At 42.0% G+C, this 27,812-nt stretch overlaps 1 protein-coding gene across 1 annotated transcript in view; it reads right to left on the bottom strand.

Annotated features, from left to right (window-relative positions):
- The window catches only part of REPS2 (RALBP1 associated Eps domain containing 2), a gene marked incomplete at its 5' end in the record, with an annotated part of 225,022 nt that overhangs the window by 18,912 nt on the left and 178,298 nt on the right, over positions 1 to 27,812 (bottom strand). Inside the window, 4 exons of the mRNA XM_034649893.1 lie at positions 586 to 691; positions 10,734 to 10,879; positions 11,968 to 12,051; positions 25,656 to 25,712. Coding sequence (XP_034505784.1) covers positions 586 to 691; positions 10,734 to 10,879; positions 11,968 to 12,051; positions 25,656 to 25,712 — 393 coding nt within the window. The remainder of the gene's footprint in view (positions 1 to 585; positions 692 to 10,733; positions 10,880 to 11,967; positions 12,052 to 25,655; positions 25,713 to 27,812) is intronic.

The raw sequence follows: 27,812 nt of genomic DNA, 5'->3' as shown, positions 1-27,812 counted from the left end.
GGCTCTGCTTACACCTTGATTTCAGACTTCTAGCCTCCAGAGTTGCGAGAAGTGATTTCTGTACTTACAGCCACCAAGGCTGTAGTACTTTGTTATGGCAGTCCTGGAAAACTAATACAGGGGAGATTAATGGTGAAGAGAAAGAGGTGGGAAGGAGAAGAGTGATGTTCTTGAGAAGGTGATATGGAACCATTTGCCCGAGGGAGGGTTTGGGCCTTTGATAGTATCAGGGTTACCCTCTACCACCTAAATAGGTATAGCATTATTCAGGGAGGATCTAAACAATCAAGGGCTCGTCCAGAAGCTTTTGGCAATGAAGAATACTTCCAACAGCCTTTGAATGGATTCTCTGTCCTGTTCACTAATACACAATATGCAGCCTGCAAATTCAAGTTAGTACTCTTCCTCTAAACACACAAAACCAACCCACGAAACCTAAGTGTAGCAATTCTCTGCCTTCCAAAAGAGGTTTGAGGACAAAGATCCAAGTCTTACCAACAGGAATGGAACCAGGTGCTCGGCCAATGGTCAAAACAAAACCACCACATGAAAAGCCTAGTAATCCAATTTTGGGAATTTCCTTACCTTGAGCTGCTGCTGGAGTTCACTGTTCAGCCGGGCCAGCACTGCATTTGCCTCTTTATTTTTGCGGATAGCAGTCTGAATAGCCTTCTTCTGTTTGGAAGACTGTCTATAAAAAAGTCCAAATAGTTCAGTGAAATAGAACTCAGAGGTCCGGACCCTTGTTGGTCAGAACACTCTGATTCATGAGAAGTGCTCAACTAACAAGGGGCTAATGTCACAAGGCTCCAAAAAGAAAATCATATATTCACAGGCAGGCAGGCACACACCAAACGAAACAAATTTGTTGGGATGAATTATTTACACCTGAAGTAGTTCCCATTTTATAACTTGAAAGAAAAGCTGTGAATTGGACCTTTTCAAACTTCGCATTCCATTTATTCCAAGACATTTTAATAAGTATTTCTTCCTGACAAACCACATTAACTAGAATGCCCTTTTTGTGTAAGTCTTAATGGCATTTAAAAGACCTGCAGGTGGCCTCTGTGGACAAGTCTGAAGGAAATGAATAGAAGAACATTCTCTTTAGGAAAAATCCTACATTAACTTAGCCAGCCTATGTAACTCTCCTTCATTTCTTTATTATTAGGCATGAATGCTTGAGTGTGTGTATGTGTGTGAGTATGCTCACGCATGTGCACACACCAGCATACATCTGTGGGACTTGAGAAAATGTTTTAATACTATTCCCAAATTAAGTCAATAGTAAATTCACAGAACAGGTATAACTAGGGTGACCATATGTTCCACTTTGCCCATTACAGTCTCTGCTTACACTGCCTGACTGGCCCTAATTATTCTTAGAAACCTCTTTCTCCCTCAAAGCTGTCTACAGTTGGGATGATAAATCAACATGATGGTATAACTTACAGCCTTTTATCCCACAGCAAAAAATACTGAATTCTCAAAGCAAAGGGGCAATTTCGGTTCCCATAGGAAAACAGACATATGTGCAATCAGTGAGAGGTAGGTTCTATGCCACGGCCATTTAACCGGAATGTACAGCGACCATTGTTGAGATCTGATTAATATTCACTGAGAATATACACTATGCTACCCACTCTGCTAATCTGCAGAAGGCATGTTCCCTTCCCCCAAGAAGTTGAAAGATTAATTTTTCCATCCATAAATAGGCAGAGAAGAGGCTTTAACATCTACTTTTAAAAAGATAAGAATTGGATTTCCAGTTTCAGGACAATGTGGAGTAGACATACTTCTCTCTACCCCACCAAGTACAGTTAAAATCCTGGACAAAATATATAAGACAAACATAAGATTACTCCAAAAAGTAGAGTGAACTCAGTACCCAGGGAAACACATAGCAGTGAATTCTCTGAGCTTTCTTTTTTGCTTCATATACCCCAGACTGGTTGGTGCAGAAGTCAGCAATCCATAAATGCCAATAAAGGCAGACAGTAAAAAGCCTCCCCCCACCCAAATCCTGCTTTCTCAAGCCAAATGACTTGGAAAGGGGCAGCCTAGTAAGACATTAATTAGATACAATCTCTCTCCTAGACATAGATGCAAAATCTTTAACAAAATATTAGCAAACAGAATTTAGCAATGTATTAAAAACTTATACACCATGACCAAGACAGCTTTATTCCAGAGAAGCAAGGCTGACTCAATATTCAAAAGTCAATCAGTGTAATCCACCATCCTGACAGGTGAAAGAAAAAAATCACATAACTGTATCAACTGATATAGAAAAATCACCTGATAAAACTCAATACCCATTCATGATAAAAACTCTCAGAAAACTATGAATAGAGGCCAATTTGTTCAACTTGATGAAGAACTTCTACCAAAAAAAATACAGTTGACATCATATATAATGAAAAAATGAATGCTTTCCCTGAGATGAGGAACTAAGCAAGGATTTCTACTTTCATTACTATTTTCAACACAGTGCTAGAAGTCCTAGCCAACATAGTAATGCAAGAAAAGGAAATAAAAGGCACACATATTGAAAAGAATGAAACTGTCCCTATCTGCAGATGACATGATGACCGACATAGAAAATTCTAAGGAATCTATAAAAAAATTCTCTGAATAAATGATTTCAGCAAGAACAGAAATGAGTTTGGAGGAGAGAATATTAATGTACAAAAATCAAAAAATGGGGGCGCCTGGGTGGCACAGCGGTTAAGCGTCTGCCTTCGGCTCAGGGCGTGATCCCGGCGTTATGGGATCGAGCCCCACATCAGGCTCCTCTGCTATGAGCCTGCTTCTTCCTCTCCCACTCCCCCTGCTTGTGTTCCCTCTCTCGCTGGCTGTCTCTATCTCTGTCGAATAAATAAATAAAATCTTTAAAAAAAAATCAAAAAATGGGGGCACCTGGGTGGCTCAGTCCAGCATCTGACTCTTGATTTTGGCTCAGGTCATGATCTCTGGGTTGTGGGATCAAGCTCTGCATTGGGCTACACGCTCAGCGTGGAGTCTGCTTGTCCCTCTTCCTCTGCTCCTCTCCCCCGTCTCTCTCTCAAACAAACAAATAATCTTTTTAAAAAATCAAAAGAATTTTGATACGCTAACATTGAATACTTGAGGAAAAAATCAAAAATACAGTATCATTTACAAAGCTTCAAAGTGAAGTTTTCAGATATATGAAAACATACACAAGATTTACATGCTGAAAACTATACAACAGCAATGAAAAAATAGGATCAAAATAAATAGAGAAACATTTATCATGTTCATGGACTGAATGACTCAGCATAGTAAAGATGTCAACTCTCCTCAGATTGATATAAAGGTTTAACAATTCCTTTTTTAAATTTTTTTAGATTATTTATTTATTTATTTGAGAGAGAAAGAGACATGCAAGAGAGCACAAGCCGGGGGGGGGTGCAGAGGGAGAGGGAGAAGCAGGCTCCCCACTGAGCAGGGAGCCCAATGTGGCACTCTATCGCAGGACCCCAGGATCATGACCTGAGCTGAAAGCAGACGCTTAACCAACTGAGCCACTGAGGCGCCCCAAAGGTTTATCACAATCTGTATCGAAATCTCAGCAAGACTTTTTGTAGATCAAGACAAAATTATTCTAAAATTTATATGGAAAGTCAGAGGAATTAGAATATCTAAAACAATTTTGAAAAATCATAATAAAAGTGGGAGAAATAGAAGACATTTTATTATATAGCTATAGTAATCAAGTAGATAAGTAATGAAGACAGTAATCAAGACTGTGTGGTACTGGCAGAGGGAAAGACACATCGATCAGTGGAACAGAATGGAGAATCCAGAAACACACTCACACTAGTACAGACAACTTACTTTTGACAGAGGTGCAAAAGCAAGTCAATGGAGCAAGAATAGATTTTTCTTTTATTTTTTTTAAGATTTATTTATTTATTTTTAGAGAGAGGGAGAGAGCGTGCCTCACTGCGGGGAGGGGCAGAGAGAGAGAATCTTTCAAGCAGCCCGCCTCAACCACTGAGCACAGAGTGGGGAGCTGGACGCAGGGCTCAATCCCACAGCCCATGAGATCATGACCTGAGCCGAAATCAAGAGTTGGACACCCAACCAAGTGAGCCACCCAGGCGCCCCAAGAATAACCTTTTCAACCAACAGCACCAAAGCAATTCAATATCCACAGGCCAAGAACCCTGACCCACATCTCTCATCTTACATAAAACAACACAAAATGGATCAAGCAACTTAAAGTGCAAAATTATAAAACTCTTGGAAGAAAGCATAGAGAAAAATCTTCAGGACCTAGGGCTTGTTCGTGAAGAGTTTTTAGATATAACAACAAAAACACAATCCATAAAAGAAAAAAATCAGTAAGTTGGACTTCTTCAAAATTTTAAAAACTTTTGTACTGCAAATGACTATTAAGAGGATGAAATGACAAACTACAGAAAGAAAATATTTGGAAACCACATTCCTGACAATTGATACATATTTAAAGTATAGAAAAAGAACTCTAAAATCTCAACCGCAAAAAAACAATTCAATTAGAAAATGGGCAGGGGCACCTGGGTGGCACAGCAGTTAAGCGTCTGCCTTCGGCTCAGGGCGTGATCCCAGCGTTCTGGGATCGAGCCCCATGTCGGGCTCTTCTGCTATGAGCCTGCTTCTTCCTCTCCCACTCCCCCTGTTTGTGTTCCCTCTCTCACTGGCTGTCTCTAGCTCTGTCAAATAAATAAAAAATCTTTATAAAAAAAAAAAGAAAAGAAAATGGGCAAAGGACATGAAGAGACATGTAACCAAAGAGGATATATGATGGCAAATACACACATGAAAAGACACTCGACATCATTAGCCATTAGGGAAATGCAAATTAAGACCACGATAGGATAGAACTACCCACCTATTTGAACAGCTAAAATAAAAAAAAAAGTGACAATACCAAAGGCTAGTGAGGATGTGGAGAAACTGCATCTCTCATCCATTGCTGGTGAAAATGTAAAATGGTACAGCCATTTCTGGAAAACAACTTGGCAGTTTCTTTTAAAACTAAACATACATTCAGCACACAACCCAGCAATCACACTCTTGGATATTTACACCAAAGATATGAAAATTTATGCACACACAAGAACCTGTACACAAGATGCTCACAGTAACTTTATTTATGATGCTCAACAACTAGACACAACCAAAATGTCTCTCAACAAGTAAATGGCTCAAGAAACTATGGCACATCCATACCACAGAATATTGCTTAGCAGTGCCGATTGAGATATATAACTTGATGTCAAGGGACTGTGCCAAGTGAAAAAAGCCAAACTCAAAAGGTCACGTGCTGTGTGATTCTATTTATATAACATTCTCAAAATGAAAAAATTCTAGAGATGGAAAACAGATCAATGGTTGCCAGAGGTAAGGAATGGTGAGGAGGAAAGGGTAGTTCTGATTTCTGTACCTCGATTACGGTGGCAGTTACAAGACTCTACACATGTGATTAAACGGCATGGAACTATAGATATGCTGTCCCAATGTCAGTTTCCTGGTTTTGATATTGTACTATAGCTAGGTAAAATGTAATCATTAGGAGAAACTAGGTGAAAGATCCACAGGACTGTTCTGTACTATTTTGTAATTTCCTGTGAGTCTGTACTTATACCAAAATAGTTTAAAAAATGATGTTGATCAGAACTTGATGCCCCTCCTTATACTACCACCACAGCATGTGTGTCCAGCTCTTAACGGTTTCCTCCTCCTTTGGTAACTGGCTCCATCTCCTTCTACCTCCTCCACAGGGATGGGCCTCTGACAGGCAGTTCCATTTGTCTCAAGAAAACCTTCACCTCTATTTTGACACTTGAATGGATGCTGGCCCATGATGAGCTGACCAGATTCTCCCTCCGAAGGACTTGAGTTATGGCAAATAGTTCAGTTCAGCCTGGGCCCGGCACAGTGAGAATGTAATCTCTGGAGCCGAAGGTGCTTGAGAAGTCTTTATAGATAAAAATATCAAAAACACCTTAAGAAAACTGAGAGGCATCAGAATGAGCCCCAGAAGGTTTGCAATCTTCTCTTCTGATCCACTCCTGCCACTGACTTCCCTGAGTCACCTCTATATCCTTATAATAAAGAGTATATTTTGCTACCTCAAGTTGACTTTTATTATTTGCTACCAAAGGAGCCCTAAATAATACAAAGATAGGATCAAGCCCAGAATACCTCTGAAGGGGTCAGCAAAGCATTTAATCTGCCTCACCCTCTTAAGAGTTGCTTCCGGAGATTGTCTCTTCAGGTTCTTCTAATATTTTTACTCACTGTTCCAGGCTCCTCTCTAACTGGCCTGGTTTTCAGGGAGGAAAATGAAGGAGTAACACTTAAGTGGACATTTATTTTGACTGTTTCTATTGTGTGTCATGCTATCTATCAATTCAGAACTACAGCACCGTGAGGCACTGTCCACTCAAGGTTTTGTGACAGACTATCCTCCAAAACCTGTTCTTGTGCCTTCTTATTTGCAGTAGCCTATCATTCTCAGTTGAGTGAGGTACATGGCCCTCCAACTAAAAACTACATTTCCCTGTCTCTCTTGCAGTTAGGTAAGGCATTACGACTAAGTTTGGGCCAAAGGGATCAGAGATGCCACTTCTAAGTCATACCCTTAAAAGTAGTCTGTTTTCTCTCCATTTGTTCCTTCCCACTCTCTGGAGCCTGGAATGTGAACATGTTAGGGAGACATCTTCAACCACAGGGATAAAGGCAACCCCCATGGGGACCTAGAATAAGAATATGGGAAGGCACCTGGGTTCCTGCACAGAGCTACTCTATGCTTTGGGGTCACTTACCAANGGACCTAGAATAAGAATATGGGAAGGCACCTGGGTTCCTGCACAGAGCTACTCTATGCTTTGGGGTCACTTATAAAAGTCTTGACTTTTATACAAGAAAGAAGTCAATTTCTACATTATTTGAATATCTGTTACCTGGGTTTCATTCAAGTAGCTGAACCAATATTTGAAAAAATATAAACTGGGGTCTCTAGATGAGAAAAATCTTCTTAGCCTTCGACCTGAGCCCTGATTTCTCCCAAGGAATTATGAGCACAGCTTATAAGAACTGAACTTGTATTTCCTTTTCTTTACTTGGAAATGGCAGGTTTTCATTAGGGATGCCACTCATCAACCCCACAGACATTCCAGGACTGCCAACCATGAAGCAGGAAGGAAAACAGAATCCCCATCACACTGAGAATGTCATGCAGGCAAGCAGACACTGCCACACGGGCTGCTGGGAATGCCCTGGTGTGGCCCAGGACACTTCCCGGGGTTACAGAGAAGAGCAAAAGCCATGGAGGTGGGCACAGTTTCAGTCACAGTATTGTTATACAACATCCTCTCTCTCCAAACTGTTCAAACCATTCTATTTTCCCAAAGTCCATCTTTACTAGATGTACAAGATGTGAGGGAAAACAAGTAAGCTAAATTATTTCTTTAAAAAATCCACTTTTGTCCTTACAAGCAGCTCAGTAATTTTGACACAATTCAAGAGTTGTTTATCAGTTATAATCTGGACTCAGCCGCTCACTTAGAGAGACTGCTTTATTTTTCCATCACCCTAAATGAAACAGACAACAATGATATCTGAAGAATTTGCTTCTTACAACAGGTCAGTTCTGATGTTCATTTACCAAAGAGCTGATGACCATTTTTCAACTAGTTTATTTTTTTGGCCTTTCTTCACCAGTGTTCTGTTAGACAATTAGGAAAATTATCTGTGACTCTTTTCTCAATTTTCCCTAAAACAGTACACAGTAAAGACCACTCTACATGCATAGGAGAGAGGATAAGTTCCTACAGACAATGGATGTCTAAGGGCATCAGAGTTTCATTCTTTCCCAGAACCCTGGTTGAGAAAGAACTATACAGACTAACCATTATGTGTCTGGCTGTCTCTCTCTCCAGGGGTTAAAAAATGATGAACGCTAAGTTGCTTATCACCCCAAAATAAACTAGTCTAGGAATTAAAACAAGCTGTATGAAATTCCCTGACCCAAAGCTTACATCCCTAACATTTACAGCACTATTTGTGCTGCTGTGGTCACTAGCCTTGCTCAGTCTGACACCACGTGGTCACCTAACTAGTGAGAGAGTACCACAATGAGGGACAGTCACTAAACAGGCAAATAAAAGAAAGTATCTCCTTTCAACAAACGATGCGGGGACAACTATATATCTATATGCAAAAGAATGAAGTTGGGTCCCTTCCTCACACTATACACAAACATGAACTCAAAATTAACCATGGGTTTTGATGTAAGAGCTAAAACTATAAAACCTATAGAAGCAAACAGAGGAAAAAATCTTTATGAACTTGGGTTAGGCAGTGGTTTTCAAGCTCTGACAACAAAAGCACAAGTAACAAAAGAAAAAAATTAACTGGACCCCATCAATATTAAAACTTTTTGTGCAGCAAATGACACCATACCATCAAGAAAGTGAAACAACAACTTATAGAATGGGAGAAAATACTTGCAAATCATACATCTGGCAAGGGATATGTATCCAGAATAGGTCAAGAACTCATAACTCAAAAAAAAAGACAAATAATCCAAGCAGAAAAGGGCAAAGGAACTGAGCAAACATTTCTCCAAAGAAGATAAATAAATGGCCAATAAGCACGTGAAAAGACGCTCAACATCATTAGCCATTAGGGAAATGCAAATCAAAAACACAGTGAGATACCCCTTCACACCCACTAGGATGGCTGTCATAATTAAAAAGAAAAAGGTAACAAAAGTGTTGGCAAAAAAAAAAAAAAACAGGAGAAATTGGAACTCTCATATGTTACTGGCAGGACTGTAAAATGTTGCAGCCACTGTGGGAAACACTTTGGCAAGTCCTCAAAATATTAAATATAGAGTGACCGTATGACCTAGTAATTCCACTCCTAGGCACATACTCAAGACAAATGAAAACATAAGTCCATGCTAAAACTTGTACATACATAGTATACCAGCATTATTCTTTATAGCTTCAAAGTGGAAACAACCCAAATACCCGTCAAGCGATGAGTAGACAAATAAAATGTGGTATATTCATACAATGGGACATCATTTAGCAATAAAAAAGAATCAAGTACTGATTCATGCTACAACATGAATAAACCTTCAACACATTATGTGAACTGAAAAAAAAGCCAGCCACAGAAGAACACATGTTGCATGATTCCATCTACATGAAATGGCCGGAACAGGCAAACCTATAAAGACAGAAAGTAGATTAGTGGTTGCCTGGGACACAGGACAGGGAATGGAAAGTGACTGCTAATCAGCACAGAATTTCTTTTGGAGACAATGAAAGTGTTCTAAAATTAGTTTGTGACAACAGTTGCACAGCATCGTGGATATACTAAAAACCACTGAACTTTACATGTAAAAGGGTGAATTATACGCTATGTGAATTATATCTCAATAAAACTTAAAAAAAACACACAGACAAAGGAAAGAAACTGAAAAAGACCTCTGCATGAGCTCCGCCAGCTGCCCTCCATCCAGTGTGGGGGGTGCTATAGCCAGCAGTGACTGACCAGCAGTAATGTGAAGCAGAGACTACAGTGGAAAGCCAGGGTGGCACATGGAAGCAAGTTAAGCCATCTTTGTCCCTGACAGGGATCCATCCCCGAGGCTTGACAGGGCTGAAAGATGGTCAAAGCTCTCAGGGGCCATTAAGGACAAAACAGATTTCCTTTATGCACTGATACCACCAGGGAACTGTCTATTTGGAAAAACAGACACAAAAACCATCATCTGAAGAGTGCTGAAGAGTGCTGAAGAGTCACAATGGGGTTTTGTCTTCAGAGGCAATTTGTACCCACAGAATCTGTTGCTTCTTTTTCTACGACAGCATAAGCAGGAGAAACCCACAGCAGCCCCTGGGATCTGCAAGGCCCCATGAGCAGTGTCAGAGCTTATCTTGAGCACTGACTTTAATGACCAGTCGAGTCCACTTGTGAAGTCATGCACAGCAGGAGGTTTCTGCCCTCAACACCTCGCTCCATTTCACTACAGGGAAACTAAGGCAAGTGATAGCCTTTCTTAAAGCCAAAGCCCCTGTAGAAAAATGGTCTGTCTAGAGCATTGTTCTCTCGGTTCCTGGCCTTGTCCACAGATGCCCCCCACTCCCCGGCCTGCCACCTCCTCCAATGTCTGTTACAGTCAGACAGATATTCTGGAGGCTCACATGTGACCATTCTGTGCTGAGATGATTGATAACAGAAAATTTTCACAGGGAATGAAAAGAAACCATAAGCCACGTCTACTCAAAGTTAGGTCTGAGGGTCAGGAAGCTAGCCATTTGTCCTGGGGGGCGCATAAGACAGGTAAAGAGGGGAAACTGCCACTTTTATCACTGTCTTCTTCTCCTAGGAAAATGCGGGCCAGCACAAGGAAGAGGGCTGGGAAGGAGAGGAAGAGGATGAAGGAAGGGAAGGAAATCAAACCAAACTGAAACACCACAGCTTTGAATTCGCTTGCCCCTTGGCTCAGGTTAAGCTCTATAGCTTAGAAGGTCTCTTTCTAGATGACTGGGAGCCTGTAGTACCACCACAAAGAGGAGTAAGGCAAAACTACAACCATAAAATCACACCCCTCTATGACCATGACTATAAATGTAAACAGATTTACATGTACACACATACGCAGATTGAAAAGATAGTTTCTGATCTCCCTGATCTGACGTACTTACTTTTGGACTGCCGCATGGGGTTTCCCGGTCGCTGCTGACGCTGGCCCACCAACAGTGCTAGAAGGCTCTTGGTTTTCTGTAGCTGGGTTTTCAGGTCGGAATTTCCTTCGAATGGGCTTTGATGGAGGCTGAGAATATGGTATGTCCTGAGGATTAAATACAAAAAAAACCCAAAAGTTAAAAACTGAAATGTTCCCTCATCATGCCAATGTCCTCATGTTCCTCCTAGGGCCATTCCCAGGTCAGGTGCACACTCTGTTCAAACCCCACACCTGAGGATATAAGGCTGATTCATGGCTTCCCAAAAACAGGGTGGGGGGAGGACACAGGTATCAGATTCTAGGGGCCTTACTTTTTTCCTTTTTTTTCTTTCCATGCTTGCAGTCTACTACAGCTTTATGCACATAAAAGGACACAGGAATCATTCCAGTGGCCCACCTGCCCACCCTCCCTTTTTTCAATGCTGTGTGCATCTCACACCATGAGGCCTTTTCTGACTGAAGACAAAGCTTACTCTTGCCTCACTTTGGGGCTTGTGGGAATATGTTGCAAGTTTTGAAGTTTGTGAGGTCTGCTCCTCATTCTTGCACTCCAATTCATATGTGAAGTCAAGCTCAAGGGCCACAGTGTCTTCTGGAAGAAGACAGCCAGCCTGCTTCCTGGGAGGCCCCTCCTCACCCATGCTCCCAAGACCACGGCCCATGCTCTGACCAGAGGAAGGCCTTAGAAAAATGGGGAGCAGCAAGGAAAGGGTAACAAGGTGAACAGACAGCATGACAAGTGAGTGGCGCCTCTTGAGCAAGTGACCTGGGACTCAGTGACAACGGTGGGCTAAGGTGAAGACTCCAGGACGCAAGAGAGGACCATGGCACACAGACAATGAAGGGCAGACACCCCACCCCCCACCAGAGGCCCTCCTAGAGGCTCAGCAGCGCTCAGGGTTCTGCTAAAGGCACTTGGCCCTCCCCACCACACCTCCTGAACTTGCCAAAAGCAAGGCCACCATGTGTAGCTGGAAGCTGAAGAGGAAGTGCAAACTGTCAGTGACATCAAGGTCAGGCCCAAGAATCATCAGCAACCTAATCTTCACAAAGAACCCAAATTCTAGGAAAGCTGGATCATTAACATTCAGGTCAGGACACCAAAACCAAAGTAAAACAGATTTGCAAATAGAGACAAGCCCAGGGGAGGGGCTCAAAATGCCATCACAGAGGCACCTTCCCACAGGCCTTACCTTCTTTGTTGGACTATTGTCTGCAGCTTGAGAGGGGGCTCTGTTCAGCTGGGGGTGTATTTCAGCCTCAGACGCTTGTTCAGACTGTAGTGAAATATCACACAGAAGATAAAAATGGAAAAACATAAGTACCTAAATATATAATGAAGAGCACTTAGAAAATGTCAGTAAGTGGAAGTTGATTTAGACCAACTTGCAGCCAAGCATGGTCAGGTCTTTAAGAAAACCTTCCCTAGACCCTGCCATTCCCTCCCATGTCTCCTTCCAGCATTGCTCAATCTTAGGAAAAGGAGTCATGGTAATGTTGTCTATAACTAGACATAGGTATTGCTAAAAACTAATGTTTTACAAGCTCAAGCTAAAAAAAATTAGGCTTATTGAAAAAGAGGGCTGAGAAATGAATTAAAATTTTAACCCAAGCACTAACAAAAACAGTAACCATAATAATAAAAAACACTGAAACTTTAAAAAATATTAAATTCCTTAGAAAAACACTCTAAGAGATATGACTCTTTACCTTAAAAAATGTAGGGGTGGGAGAGCATGATGGAAGGAGTAAACAGAAGGGTTGAGGCTACCGTTTGTTAATGGAATCAGTGAACAAATGTACCAAGATTGGCAAGGACTGCCCCCAAAGCCATTCAAGACCGAGCAGGTGCCACAGAGCCAAGCAGGAGAGCACAGGGAGATTAGGCGCCATGTGCTGCTCCCTGTCTCCAGGAGGCCTGCTACACTCAGCTGCTATTAGCAAGCAATGCAAAGTATTAACATGCAAAGAAAAAACCCTCCATAAGAACTAGCGTGACTTCTTCATTATAGTGACATCAGTCCTCTGCCAGCAAAGTAATATGCATCTGCAGCACAACAATCATCCCGAGTGTGTCCATTCTGTCCCTAACCCGGCCTCCTCCAACTCCTTGCAGAGCCTGGCTTCTTCCTTCCTCTGCCTCTACTGAAATAGACAAGGGCACTAATCCCCCATTTATTGGATTCTTGCTGCCTCTTCTAGTTTTCTCCCAAGCCTTCTGCCCAGCACAGCACCCCTGACTATCTTTTTAAAACTCCTGTCCCTGGCATCTGATGACCTGCAGTCACCTGCCGGTAATCATGATCTCTCTTTCCTGTTTCGACTCGTCTTATCCCTCAGATGTAGGATTTCTCAAGGTTCTGTCTTTGGTTCTCCCACCCTATTCCTTCTACCACCACTCATTCTTTTCCAGAGCAATCCCATCTGGTCTTACAGTTGCACTGCCCTAGCTAGAAACCTCAGTTCCCAACCACCTCTCCACCTCTTGAAACCCATGACGCAGACACTCCACATGCCTGATTTCTCATTCCAAGTTTTGCTGATAGCCTTCTCCTTTCCATTAGGGTAACTGTATGGCTGCTGTTGTCGACAGTTATATGAAACACCAAACACCGTGTCATATAGATCTCCAGGTGTTCTGCATGAGTGAAAGCATTTCATCATCATCACAGCCCTAGGAAATAGTTATTACCCCCGTCTTATTGGTGACGAAACTGAGAAGCAAGAAGTTGAGGAACTCACCCAAGATCACACAAACAGCAGGGTCCAAACCCAGACCTCAGGTTCCAATGGTGGGCTAGTGACCACTATGCTATACAGCCTCAGGTACTCTTGGGCCCTAGTGGTACTCATTCAAGAAATATTTATTGACCAGCTACTATATGCAGGCCCCATGCTAGAGCTGGTATCAAGATAAACAACACTTAGACCTTTCTTACAAGAAGCTTGAAGTTTAGTGGAAAAGGCAGAGATATGATGGGGCAAACACGCTTCGGTGGAATTCAGACTTTGGTGAGGAAGTATGGGGGCTCCAGGAACACCCAGGCTGTGTGGGTCAGCAAAGACTTAGGTGAAGGTGATATCACAGCTAAGACTTGAGTGATAAGCAGGGTGCAGCCAGCTGGAGGGGCAGTGCACGGGGATGGTGAGAAAGGAAGCTCCGATACCAACCAGCTTAGGACAACACGACAATACAGAGGCCTAGCCCCAAGACAGGCACCACAAGATAAGCAGATGTAAGGGGAGCTCACTTTCAGGCACACTGAGTTTGAAACATCCAGGCAACAGCCATGCAAAGCTATCCGGGAGCCATTCCTTGTCAAGAGTATGAGGAATGTTAAGAGTTCACCCACCTTCCCTGGGGGTTCTGACAAATGGTGTCATATTTCAAGACCTGTGGGCCCAGGGGTGCATGGGTGGCACAGTCAGTTAAGTGCCCCACTCTTGATTTCGGCTCAGCTCAAGATCTCAGGGTCCTGAGATCAAGCCCTGTGACTGGGTGACTGGCTCCTCACTGGGTGTGGGGCCTGCTTGGGATTCTCTCTCTCTCTCTCCCTCTGCCCCTCCCCCCAGCTCTCATTTGCCCTCTCTCAAANAGGGAAAGGAAAAGGGAAAGGAAAGGAAAGGAAAGGAAAGGAAAGGAAAGGAAAGGAAAGGAAAGGAAAAAAAGATCCGTGGGCCCAATGTCAGCTTTATTAATGGCTGAATGAGGGCCCAACAACCTCCCAAATGCAGGGCTTCCCCTGACCTGTGCAGAAGAACACAACTTGGACCTGATGCCCCTTCTTGCCTTCCATCCACAAAACTATTGCTTGGAACACAAACATTCCGGACTCAAGTCTATGCATGCAGACCTCTGCAGGACCACAGGTATGCAGTGACACATCCTGCCAGCCAGCTAGAGAGAAAACGAGTGGTGGACCAGTCTCCCCGCCTTTCACCTGTTCAGCTCTCTTCCATCAACAGGCAGAGAGAAGTGTTTGCCCTACTGCTCCCTTTCCTGAGGAGACAAGCAATCTCTCTCTCGTGGAAATACTGAGGGAAATGATAAATCAGACCCTCTTTTCAACAAAAATAAGGATTCTGAGCACAGCAAAAGTAGCAGAAGGTCATTGTCATTGCCTCTGCTTTCTCTTAAACATCTATAAAAACCCAAAAAACAATGGAGTGGGAGTTGGGAAGGATGATGAAAAATGTCTGACAATTTTTTCCATTTATGGTTTACCTTCCTGAAATCGTATCCAAAGGCCTAGGTTTTCTAGCTCCACAACCGAGAACAAACAGCTCCTTGGCGCTATGTCAGGTGGAATCTACCCACCAACCTCCTTGGGAGGAACATCAAGACCTTCCCTCCCCACTCCATGACTGATTTTAAATGGGTCCATCTACTGAACATTGAGAGGAGTGAAATCTTGTGAGGGGCCTGGAGCACAGGAATCACGAAGGCCCTGGAAAGGAAGAGCTTCAGCACAGCCAGACATTAACCCAGGAAAAGAGATGAGGAAAAAAATTTTAAAAATGTTTTGTGGTAAAAAATTTAAAAACCCAACAACTAAAGATGAGATTTAGAGATACAAAAGCCCCTCTTTGCAAGAAACTATTTCACTTTCCCTCAGGAAAACAGTGTAAGGCTTAGCAGCTGGAAAACAGAACAAACTGGGGAGATTTCTTTGCTATTTCTTCAGACTTTTCTAAGGTAACAACTTGGAGAGAATAACCCATGAAACAGGGGAGCCTCAGCAATTCCCTTTTCCTCCATATATTAAAGTAGGGAAAAACTCAGTATGGACAATACGCCCCTGTCTGAAAGTTCTGATTGTCTGAACTAAAAGCCAATGCTTGAATGCTGTGGATTACAACTGCTAGTACAAATGGCAGTCCTCCCCTCACGGATCACTGTGTAACATGTACCCAACCAGGATGTGGCAAGGCCGGAAAATGTACTTTTAGCCAAGAGCTCACTGAAACTCCAGCTAAAGTTCCTTTTAAAAATATATATCTCATATTTTAATATTAATACTTCCCTACCCACAAATAAGAAATACAGCTTCATCCTAATTTTGCAAAGAAAAGCCTGTATGAGTCACATGGACTTAGAAGGTGCTGCCACTCCAAACGGAGACATCTGTTCTAGGATTTTGCCCATTCCCATGGTTGATGGGACAATATGGTCCCTGCTCAGCTGGCTCCCCAGAAATGGACACATGCCCAGGAAGGCTAAGCATCTTGATTCTCCACCAGAAGAAGGGTTTGTTCATTTATTCAATTATACAGATATTTATTTCGCATATCTCATGTATCACTTTCCAAAAATCCTCATCTCATGTTCTGCTTCTGGGAACCAGACCTGAGACACCAGGCAAACTTCTCCCAGAACAAGGGAGTTAAAGCACTCTAGTATTCACCTCCTTGGTCTCCCTCTCAGTTACTTGCTCTGGAAAAAGTCAGCTGCCATCTTGTGAGGACACTCAAACAGTCCTAACAAGCGGCCTACGTAGCAAGGAATTAAGGCATCCCACCAACAGCCATGGGGGAGAGCCATCTTAGAGGTGGATCCTCCAGCCCCAGTCAAGCCTTCAGATGACTGAAGCCTAATGAGAGACCCTGAGCTGAAACCACCAGATTAGTTTCTCCTAAATCTCTAAGCCACAGAAACTGTGAGATAGTAAATGTTAGTTGTTTAAGGCCTCTAAAAACACCCACTCTAGTAAGTCTGAAATTTGGGGTGGAATAAAGGTGAACAGTAGAGAAGAATAAGAGAGCCAAAGCTGGAGAAAGGCAGTGGAGTGGATCCCACATGGTCTTAGAGATCACTGTCCCAGATGGTCTATTCACCACTCAGCACCATTCCCCACTTCCAGGTTCTTCCCTATGTTGCAGGGGGTAAAAACCTGGGAAGAACATTTATAAAATCTCCTTTCAATAATGTTCCTTGTTGACTCTGAGAGTCACTCACATGAAACCAAGAAGGTGAAAGAAACAAGCTATGTTACTGTTCCTCAGAAACAGGTGGGAAGAAAAGCATGGGATTCAGCAGTTAGAAGATCTTAAGAGTGGCCTCAGGCATTTTCCCACAAATCATTACTTAGATGCTACAGGTAGCCTGAGGTCCTCCAGCTGTTTCCTTTAGTTCTTGGAATGTCTTAACATTCAGAAAATTGTGGCAAACCTGACTGGTAGCCTTCCCTCTTCTTTCCTCCTCTAGCACAGATAATTCTTTAAGTACCTAATCCCTTAAATGAAATCTCTTCCAGTGTGAAATACCTAGAGTGGTTTCTGTTTTCCCAATCAGACCTTGGCTAATACGTCCCTGTTGAGGATTTGGAGCTTAGCCTTACAGCCACACGCTGTGGGGGGGGGGCACTGAAAGATTTTAAGTAGGGAAGTGATAGGACTAGATTTGCATTTTAGAAAGATGATTCTGAATCCAATGAGTAAAATGGATTAGAAGCAACCCCTAGTGGGCAAAGGCAATTCACTTAAAAGACTGAAAATGAAAACAAGACAAGAGGTGATGGTCACTTAAACCAGTTTGGTGGGAGTGGGGATAGGCAGATTTGAGAGATATGTGGCTGGAGACTGGATACATCCTTGGTGATTGATGGTATGTGATAAGTGAAAGGAAAGAACAATGACACATGGGAGCCAGATTTTGATCTTCAACAATGGATAAATGGTTGGGAGGAAATAGTTTAGAGCAAGAGAAAAAGCAATAGGGCACCATAAAAGCTGAATAAAATTAAGCAGATTCATCACAAGCAGTGCTAGAACAACCCACCTCTATCTTCTTACAGCAGTATCTCTCAAATAGGGGTTCCAGGGAACACCAGTTCTATGAATTGCCTAGACAGGGATAGGAAAACTTTTTCTGTAAAGAGCCAGATAGTAAGTATTTTTAGTTGTACCGGCCATTTGGTCTCTGTCTCTTCAATGCAAATGTGCAACTCTGCTACTGAGTGTTAAAGGAGCCAAAGAAGACAACATAATGAATGGGTGTGACTGTGTTCCAATAAACTTTATCTACAAAAACGAGATGGTGGGACAGATTTGGCTTGTGGGCCTTAGTTTGTCAGCCCCCCGCCTAGAGGAAACAGAGTATCCAGATAAGCTTAGGGAACATGGCATTGTCTATCTCTCTCCTAGAAATTCACAGAGTACTTAGCACATCACACACCCTCTGAAATCCTGTGAGGTAAAGGAAGCCACTGCCTTTGCTTAGCCCAGCAGTATCCAAACTGATTTGGCTTCAACTTCTTATTCTCATGTAACTCCTATCAACATCCAACAAAACTAATGTTCTGTGGAACATGCTTTGGGAAACAATGACCTACAAACTGGATTTTAATGAACAAAGGAAAAATATTCCATTTGACCCAAATGCCACATTCCACACCTAATCCTTCCAGAGGAGCACTCTGCAGAGTGGTTGGCAGATCCAGCTCCAGGGAGCCTCTGCTAGACCCCCTTTCCCAAGAGTATGGAGGCACTGTAAGGACAGGGTTGCTGCCTGGCAAGAAAGGCCTCCCTTCATTTCTCCCTTCCTCCCTCCTTCATTGTAATAGCAGCTGTTGCTGCTGCCAACTAGTTCTCTGCATGAACTTATTTACTGGGCTTCCTTTAAAAGCTCCTGGACACAAACACAATAAAATCATTCATTATAATAGTTCAAGCAGAGGAACACAACACCGATAAATTATGGATTTTTTAAAGTAGCTTAAAACAACATGGCCCAGATTCCAGTTCCACCCAGGCAGGCTAGCTTTGCAAAGGTTTCATAGTTTCCATCTAAGTCCATGTGCTCATTACACCTCTTACCTGGGCCACTGTAAAAACTGCCGTGGGTCTTTTTCTAGCTTTCAGGTTTTTTCCCAGTCCAATCCACCCTGCACACACTGAGGAAATAATTTTGTAAAGCACCTTTCCTCATCAAAACACTTTTTCCTCAAATCTTTTCAATTGGTCCCTAAGGCCTATGGCATAGCACCACAGGCCTTAGGGACACTCAGCCAGTTAAAGATCTGCTATCATCTGTCTCCAATTTGCCTCTGCATCATAACTACATTAGTTAGCCCATATAGATCCCACTCCAGGCACATTAAGTATTACCTGAATCTTCAAACAGACCAGAAATTCCTTCCCAATTCAATTGTTTGTTCTAGACCTTCTAAGCCAGTGGTTCCCAAATATAGCTGCACAGAATTATCCAGGGAATTTTTATAAATTACAAACTTTTAGATACTACCCCAGACTTCCCTAATTAGAATCTCCTAGGGGTGGAGCATTAGAAACTTCTATTTTAACAAGCTCCCTGGGTAATTTTTATGTAGCCAGTCCAGACCAACTGGGGACCATCGAGGGCCCAAACTCTTCATTGAAGAGATGAGAAAACCAAGTCTCCAAGGTCCTGTTCTGAAAAGGGCCACAGGTGCTGCACCAAAAACTAACTAGGCTTCTTAACTGTTTTCTTGTCCACTTACCGTGGAGGGAATAGGGGTGTCTGCCATATGGTTTCATAAAATAAATAAATATTTGAAGCTGGGCAAAATCTTCAGCAGTAAGACTTTTGTTTAAAAGTCAAATTTGCGGGGTGCCTGGCTAGCACAGTAAGTGGAGCATTCAACTCTTGATCTCAGGGTTGTAAGTTTGAGCCCCATGTTGGGTGTAGAGAGTACTTAAAAAAATAAAATCTTGGGGCACCTGGGTGGCTCAGTTGGTTAAGCGGCTGCCTTCAGCTCAGGTCATGATCCCAGGGTCCTGGGATCGAGCCCCATATTGGGCTTCCTGCTCAGTGGGGAGCCTGTTTCTCCCCCTCCCTCTACTGCTCCCCCTGCTTGTGCTCTCTCACTCCCTCTGTCAAATAAATAAAATCTTTAAAAAAGATAAAGTCTTAAAAGTAAATAAGTAAATAAATGTCAAATTTGTAACAAAAAAAGAAACAGTGGGGAGGGGAAATTACAGAAAGGTGATCAAGATGTACAAACTTCCAGTTATAAGATAATAAGTAGTAGAGTTGTAATGCACAGCATGGTGACCCATAGGTAACACTGTTGCACAATATATAGGAAAGTTATTAAGAGAGTAAACCCTAAGAGTTCTCATGACAAAGAGAAAACTTTTCCTTTTCTTTTCTTTTTTTGGGAGAGGGAAGGAAAGGACCAGAGGAGAGGGAGAGAGAGAATCTTAAGCAGGTTCCACAGCCAGCCCAGAGCCCAGTACAGGGCTTGATCTCACGACTCTGAGGTCATGACCTGAGCCAAAATCAAGAGTCAGATGCTCAACCGATGGAACCATGCAGGCACCCCTTCTTTCTTTTATCTATATGAGAAGATGGATGTTAGCTGAACATACTGTGGTAATCTTTCACAATATATGTAAATCAAACCATCATGCTATACACCTTAACCTTATATAGAAATGTACATTATTTCTCAATAAAACTGAGAAAAGAGACCAAATCTCTTTTTAAAAATTAAGTAGCCTAGGGGTGCCTGGGTGGCTCAGTCAGTTAAGCATCCAACTCTTGATTTCCACTCAGGTCATGATCTCAGGGTCGTGGGGTTGAGCCCCGTGTCAGGCTCCGATCTCGACAGGGAGCCTACTTAACATTCTCTCTCTCCCTCTTCTTTTCCCTCTGCCTCTGCCCCTCACCCTGCTCATGTGTGCTCCCTCTCTCTCTAATAAATAAATAAATCCTTTTTAAAAAAAAAAAGCAAGTAGTCTAATTGCAGAAATAATTGCTAAGGTGTGGATAATTGGTGAATTTATTTTATAAACTTTGTAATACTCACGCTGACAGATTAGAAAAAGAAACTCAAGTTTCATCTATCACCCAAGAATCAGGCAGATCCCAAGACTGGGAATCACAAAGGCAACAGCTAAATTCTAGGCAGATGAGCAAATGATTTGCTATGGCCTCTAGGGAATCTCCAGCATCCTACTAGTATTCTAAATGTCACTTGATGCCTACTTTTCGCCTAACCTCTGTGTCTGCTAGGTAAGGGCACATGAGAAAAAAGGAAGTGGTCATATCCAGGCATAGAAGATACAGAACCAATGGCCCGCAGCACAATGGCCACAGCAAAGCCCATCAGGCCACAATCAGTTTCAGAGACAGGGTCCAAAAAACTGAATTTCTCTGCAAGAACGATTGCCAAAATCCATGACCCAAGCCACCTATGAGAGACAGAAACGGAGCTGGTGTGTAAGCACTTGGAGGGCACGATCTATGTTTTGCTTCATTGTCCTTTCCCCGATGCCTAACCTGAACGGCAGCACATAGCAAGTACTTGAATCAATGTGTGGAATGAGCTAGTAATGAATTCAACACTGTTTTATGTTCCACTGGACAAGTCAAGAATTCATCCTACCGTAACTGGAGCCACAGGGCACATCAGTTACAGGGCAGAGGCTCTGGAATCTATCCAGGGTTTGCACTTTCTTGGTATACAAACGGGGCATGCACTAACATCTCTGAGACACAGTTTCTTCATCTGCACAAGGGGATAATTCACCTAAATCCTAGCATTTGTAAAGATTAGGCAAAATAGCTGTCTAGAGTGCTAAGCACAGTAACACAGTAGCCACTCAATAATGGCAGCTACTATCATAATTAAGAGTAAATATACAGGGGCGCCTAGGTAGGGCAGTGCATTAAGCATCCAACTCTTGGTTTTGGCTCAGGTCACGATCTCAGGGTCGTGAGATCGAGCCCCACGTCAGGCTCCAGGTTCTGTGGGGAGTTGGCTTGAGAATTCTCTCTCTTTCTCTCTCTCTCTCCCCCTCAGCCCCTCCCCCTGCTCACGCTCTGTCTCTAAAATAAATAAATCTTTAAAGAAAAAAGAGTAAATATACAATTGGTTTCCCAGGCATAGATTCTGCAACTGCAAAGAGCAGCCAATTCAACATAAAGGACTCTTCCTCTCTTGCCAAAAGATGAAAACCTAGACTGAGAACATGCTAACTGCAGTTTAGAGTATACGCAGGTCCCATAAAGCAGGCTATGCACAATCCAAATTTGTGCCACTGAATATTGCTGCTATCAATATTGGAGGAAAGAAGCTTTTAAAAATAAAAGCCCTTTCAGATTTCATGGCTGCCTCATCACAGACATCTCAGGCAGCTTACACTGAACATCTCTGGTAGCCCCCTACAGCTGGCCAATACAACATTGGTGACACCCAGGGGAACACTAACAGAGGAGCTCAGGGACAACTGCAATAGAAGTGGATAATCAGTAACTATAATGGGCAACTAGCCCCTGGATACAGCAGTCACATAGCATAATCCCTTCAGGATTTCTGGAAGGCACAGGATTATGGACAATATCCATGAAACAGACTTACTGTGACAATTAAAGGACCATGGATGGGTGCTTTATTTTGGTCTACAAGACAAATATTTTGACTATGACTAGGATTTTGTTTTTCTATTTCCAATTTCCACTAATAGAACAGAAATCTGAGTCAAGTCTGAGCCCCACCCTCTATTCATCATATACCTAAAAGCCATATGATAATACTCTCTGCAGAGTCAACATAGACTTCATAATTAAGGGGATCTATGACAGGATTCTCTTGAGATTCATGTTTCCCATTGAATAAGGCTGAAAAAAAGGTGCCATACGCATGCCTCTTGCCATACCAAACACATGCTTACTAAACAGGCAGCCACTACCATCACAATTCAAAGACATCTGGATATTAGGCCTTTAGAAATCTCTTTTGCTGGTCCCCCAACCCTGACATATATAGGCCTGGCAACAATAGCAAAAGTATATAAAAATTTCAAAGTGCCTTGAAGCCCTAGCCCTAGCCTCTCTCGATATTTTACCACACTTAAAATTTTCAATTCCATTCCCAGTTCTGTTATTCTGTATTAGTGATGGAAATATTTGAACATCTTTTCTAACTAGTGATAGCTGATAATTAGACTGTGATTAATGTTCGCTTTTGGGTTGACACAGCCCTTCCTGCATGAGCTATGTCCATCACAAGAAGGTGGCTTCTAAAAATTTCAATTAGAAATAGCTGGTTAGAGAGGGAACTATAAAAATTATTTAAGAGTTAGGAGCCAGTCACAAAATAAATCCAGTATTGGTGAGGATGTAAGAACTGGAATAGGAACACTGTCAGTGGAATATAAAGCAGTACAAACACTTTATAAAACTGTTTGGCAGTATCTACTAAGGCCTATCCTATGACCCAGCAATTCTACTATAGGCATATACCCAAGAGAAATGAAAACATCCATCCACTCAAAAACTTGTACATGAATATGCATAGCGGCATGATTCATAATTGCCAAAATCTGAAAACCACCCATATATCCATCAACAGTGGAAAACAGTGATATCTTTGCATATACAATGGAATACTATACAGCAATGACCTATAATTATACACACTAATATGGATGAATCACACAATATATGTAAGCCAAAGAAGCCAGACACAAAAGTATATACTGCACGGCTCCACTTATATAAGGTAGCAAACAGGTAAAACTGATCTACACTGTTAGAAGTCAGAATAGTGGTAACCCTAAGAAGGGATAGTAACTGGAAAACAGCATGAGATGTACTTTCTGGGGTGCTAGTAATATTTTGTTTCTTAATTTGAGTGCTGATTATACACGTGTTCAACTTGTGAAAATCCATTCAGTTGCACACTCAACGTGCAATTTTCAATATGCATGTTATACTTCGATAAAAAGTTAAAAAATAAATCCAGTAGTTAATTTCCTGTAATGTCCTTAAAGTGCCACCTAGTGGCACAAGTTAAATGTAAACGAGGGAAGTTTCATCTCTAGCGACTTCAAAAATATGGTCCCATTTCTAACAGTACATTCTGGGATTGGGCTGCAACAGTGCCCTAGACTAAAAACAAACAAACAAACGAGCAGTTCCTGTGTGACATACAGAACCCGACAGAAGGATTTAGCAGCAAGTGAAGCTGTCTACTACAGAGCACACTAGTACCAACGAGCTGATGATACACATCACCTCCCAACCCCACCTGCCATCAGCTAACGGTGGGGGTATTTACAACACAGACATGAGGAAAGGCTACAGAGTGGGGCTTTTTCTTTTCCCAGAGGGAATATTTACCAACACACCATGAAGTGATATGTATATAATTTGCTGAACAGAACACAGCATTCAAGAGGAGTTGGAAAGAAAGAAAGACTTTACCCTGCTTTTCCAGGACAGGTTTCTTTCCCTCTTTCACACCTTAAAGGCAAGGCCTTAGTCTAGTTTCTTCTGATTACGTCTGAGAAACACAAAGTTAGGAAGGCCTGCCCACAGCAAGCCTTCGAAGCTGCCAAATGAATAAAGAACATTTGCTCAAGGTTTTGCTAGTAAACTGTGAAAGAGCATCTTGGTCAGATAAAGGTCCTCAAGGCAAAGCTGCAAACTATAGATATAGGTGTCATGATCCTTGACTTATGAGATGGTGGGTTAAAAGGCTTATGAGGAGGCCTACTTGTCTTTCCATCGATTCTCCTCCTTCATGTTTCCATTATTTACAAGAAAAGGTGATGATCTAGATTTGGAGCTACAGGCTGTAGTTTGCTGACCCCTGACGTACGCAGAGGGCCAGCCCATGAAAGGTCACAAAAGCAGGAAAGAACGCCATTCTACTATAAGTGGTTTAGTAAGCCAGTCCAGCACTCATTCTGGGCTTAGGACCGGCCACTAATTTCTGGTTATCCTGAGTCTGCTCCTCCGTGTCTGCCAACTAGAACCTGCTTCTGTTTTGCTGGGCCTGGAATGATGATAATTATAACAGCTACTTTGCACTGAGGCCTGACTATATGCCAGGCACCATTCTAAGAGCTTTATGGATACTCATTTAATCATTATAACAACCCTATGAAAGTAGACACTACCATTATCCCCACTATATACATGATGAAACTGAGACACAGAGAGAACAAATAACTTGGCCAAAGATACAGAGCCAGCAAGAGGAAGAGATAAAATTTGAACCCCGAGCTCATGTTCTTACTTATTCTGTCAAGGTGCCTCCCTGGGTCCAACTCCTAACTGTCCTCCATTGTCCTTTCCCATGAACACCACAGCACACTTGGACACCCTTCCATCCTGCCCCACTTCCATACTTTCTCCTTCCCTGACACACAGGAGTACTAATTGGTTTTTGTCTCTGTGTGGTGAGGGGGACAGAGAAGAGAAATAAGGATTCCATTGTTTAGGAATCTAGAAACCAACCATAACAGACCCCCCAGGGGAAAGACTGGGGTAGCTTGTTAGTTACAGGAAATATGGCATCCAGCTATTGCCTATAATCCTTGACAATACTGCATGAGAAAATGGATTTAAATTAAATACATAACACATACCAGGAGACACTACAAAATGGATGGTGCTAGGCAGGAGCATATCACAACCTTTGTGTCATGATAGTTCTTGGCAAGGTATGGACCTGTTGTAAGCATATTCCATCAATGGGATGAACTTACGGCACCTTCCAGAAGAATGATGCCAGCAAAGTCAGCTTTACACAACAATACCATGAACACAATACAGTAAGGGGGGTAAACTAAGAAAGAACACAAGTTACTAGTAATAGAGTAAAGCTAATTCATTAAGAGGTTTCATAACATAAAGTGTATCTCTGATAAAGATACTTGTCAACAACTGAGTTGACAACTCAATTGAGATAGGTTAAGGGGCAACTGGCTGGCTCAGTCAGAAGAGCGTGCAACTCGTGATCTCAGGGTTGAGAGCTCGAGCTCCATGCTGGGTGTAGAAATTATCAAAAGAAACTAATTCTGAGTGATGGTTGGATAGCATAGCATAGTTGGAGGAACTGGCACTCTGAGGAAAGATAGCTAGGATTAGAGTCATAGCATTAATTCTTACTTGCTGTGGATGACCTTGAGGAAATTCCTGAAGTTCTCTGTGCCTTGGTTTACTTATCTGCAAAACAAGAATAACAATAGAACCTATCCAGCCTATGACTGTGATGAAGATTAAGTATGCATTGGTCAAGCACTTAAAAGAGCATCTGGCATATAAGCACTATATATAATTATTTATTATATAAAAGTTCTCTGCCTTTCTGTATCCTTTTAAAAAGCAAAATAAGGACTACAACACTTGGCCTTTTGCTACACCAAATATGGTCCACTGACCAAACTGTGAAGGTTATTTTGGCCAAGATAAATGTAAGTCTGCACTGAGAAAAGCACTTTAGCATTTTCACTTAGTGTATGGCAATACTTCATATTTAGAAAATTATTGGTGGGCACGGAGACTGGAAATTCTTGCTAACTTTTGCTTAGCAAATCTGTAGTTACTTTTTGTGCTGTGCAATGAATGATTCCTCTCTCTCTCTAAATGTTTATCATTAAATTTCTAGCACCTCCTCAGAAACCTTTCCCAGCTCTCCTCTTTACAAGAGCTAGCTAGCTCTGTCACTCACTAGCTGAGAGGCTCCAAGGAACTTTCACTTTCTGAACCTCAGCTTGCTCTGCTGTAAAATAAAATGCAAGGACAGATGTGAGAGCATGAGCATAAAAAGTGTTAAAATTTAAAAAGACTCAGACACACTCAGAAGCAAGCTCAACGTTCCTGTAGGGCCGAATCCCAAAATGGTTAACCAGTCTGGGGGTTCAGAAGCAGGCAGAGGCAGCTGAGAGCTCATACACAGCAGAACAACAGGTATTTAAATGCCCCCGACAGGCAAGGGGCCTCTTCCACACTTATTTCCTGAAGCCAGAGGCTAAGGTGGTGCTGATTCACCACCTGTAAAAAGCTGCAAAACCTTAGGGAAGGAAACAGAAGCAGATACAGCACTGCAGCCTAATCTCAGGTTAAGCCACCATCTGGTGCCATCCGCACCATCTCTGACAGGTGCACCAGACAGAAGGGCTGAACCTCAAGTATAAGAACTAGCCCTACACTTGAGGCCCATGGGTGCAGGGCTGTGGAGTGTGCCTGGCAGATACATCATGAATTGCTGGACAGAGAGGAGCTCCAAGAACTGAGAATGAAATTTAAACTCCAATTCAAAATAAAACTGCTAAACAAACTTCCAGAAGCATGAAGAAAAAAACCAATACTAACAAGAACAGCCAAAAGAGAGAGAGAGAGAAAGAGAGAAGATGAATTTACTCCTGACAAAAATGAAAATAGAACAAGTTGAAATTGACTTCAAAATAATTAAGTTTAAATCCTCTCCAAGTTAAAAGTAGAAAATGCATCCTTAAAAAAAAAGAGACATGTATGAAACAGATATTGGGAAAAGTGAAAACAAGAATAGATTGATAGAAACAAGAATGCACTATAAAACCTAGAATCACACAGTTACACAAAAGAATGATTAATTTGGAAGATGAAGGTCTCATTCAGGGCCGGGAGAGATCATGACATAAAAAGACGAAAGAGCCATCACTAGAAATAAAAGGTGTATTGACATAGAAACATAGCTAACTGGACTTTGAAAACAGAATAAGTAGAGAATCAAAACCTGTAGAGATATGACTAAGAATGTTCCAAATTAGAAGACATGGTTTTCCAGATGGAAAATGCACACCAAGCGTCATCTGGAATAAATAAGTTTAAGTCTATGCTTAGACACATCGCAGTGAAATTAAAATAGAACATCGAACATAAAGTTTTAAAAGCCACCCTAGAGGAAAAATAGTCAATCCAAAGGAACCAAAAAGAGAATTCCCAGTAACAACAATAAACACTAGAAAAGAAGGAGGTAATACATTCACAATGCTGAAGGAAAATAACCTTCATTCTGGAATTCTGCACAATGCAAAATTACCATTTAAGAGAAAGGACAGTAAGAGTTTATTAACCAGAGAACATGGATGAAAAAAACTAGTAGATGGAAAAAAAAAGAAAAAGAGAAAAACTACTACATGATAGATTTCAGTAAACAATGTATTTGAACCTCATAATTGCTGAAGTTATCCTAACTATATGATTATGCAACATGACATATCTTATAAGTTCTGAGAGCATGGTGTCTAAAACTTGCTTCCTAAGAGTCAGTTTATTCTGACG

This window comes from Ailuropoda melanoleuca, chromosome X (genome assembly GCF_002007445.2).
Source record: "Ailuropoda melanoleuca isolate Jingjing chromosome X, ASM200744v2, whole genome shotgun sequence".
Classification (NCBI taxonomy): Eukaryota; Metazoa; Chordata; class Mammalia; order Carnivora; family Ursidae; genus Ailuropoda; species Ailuropoda melanoleuca.
This window is presented reverse-complemented; position numbering and strand designations above follow the sequence as displayed.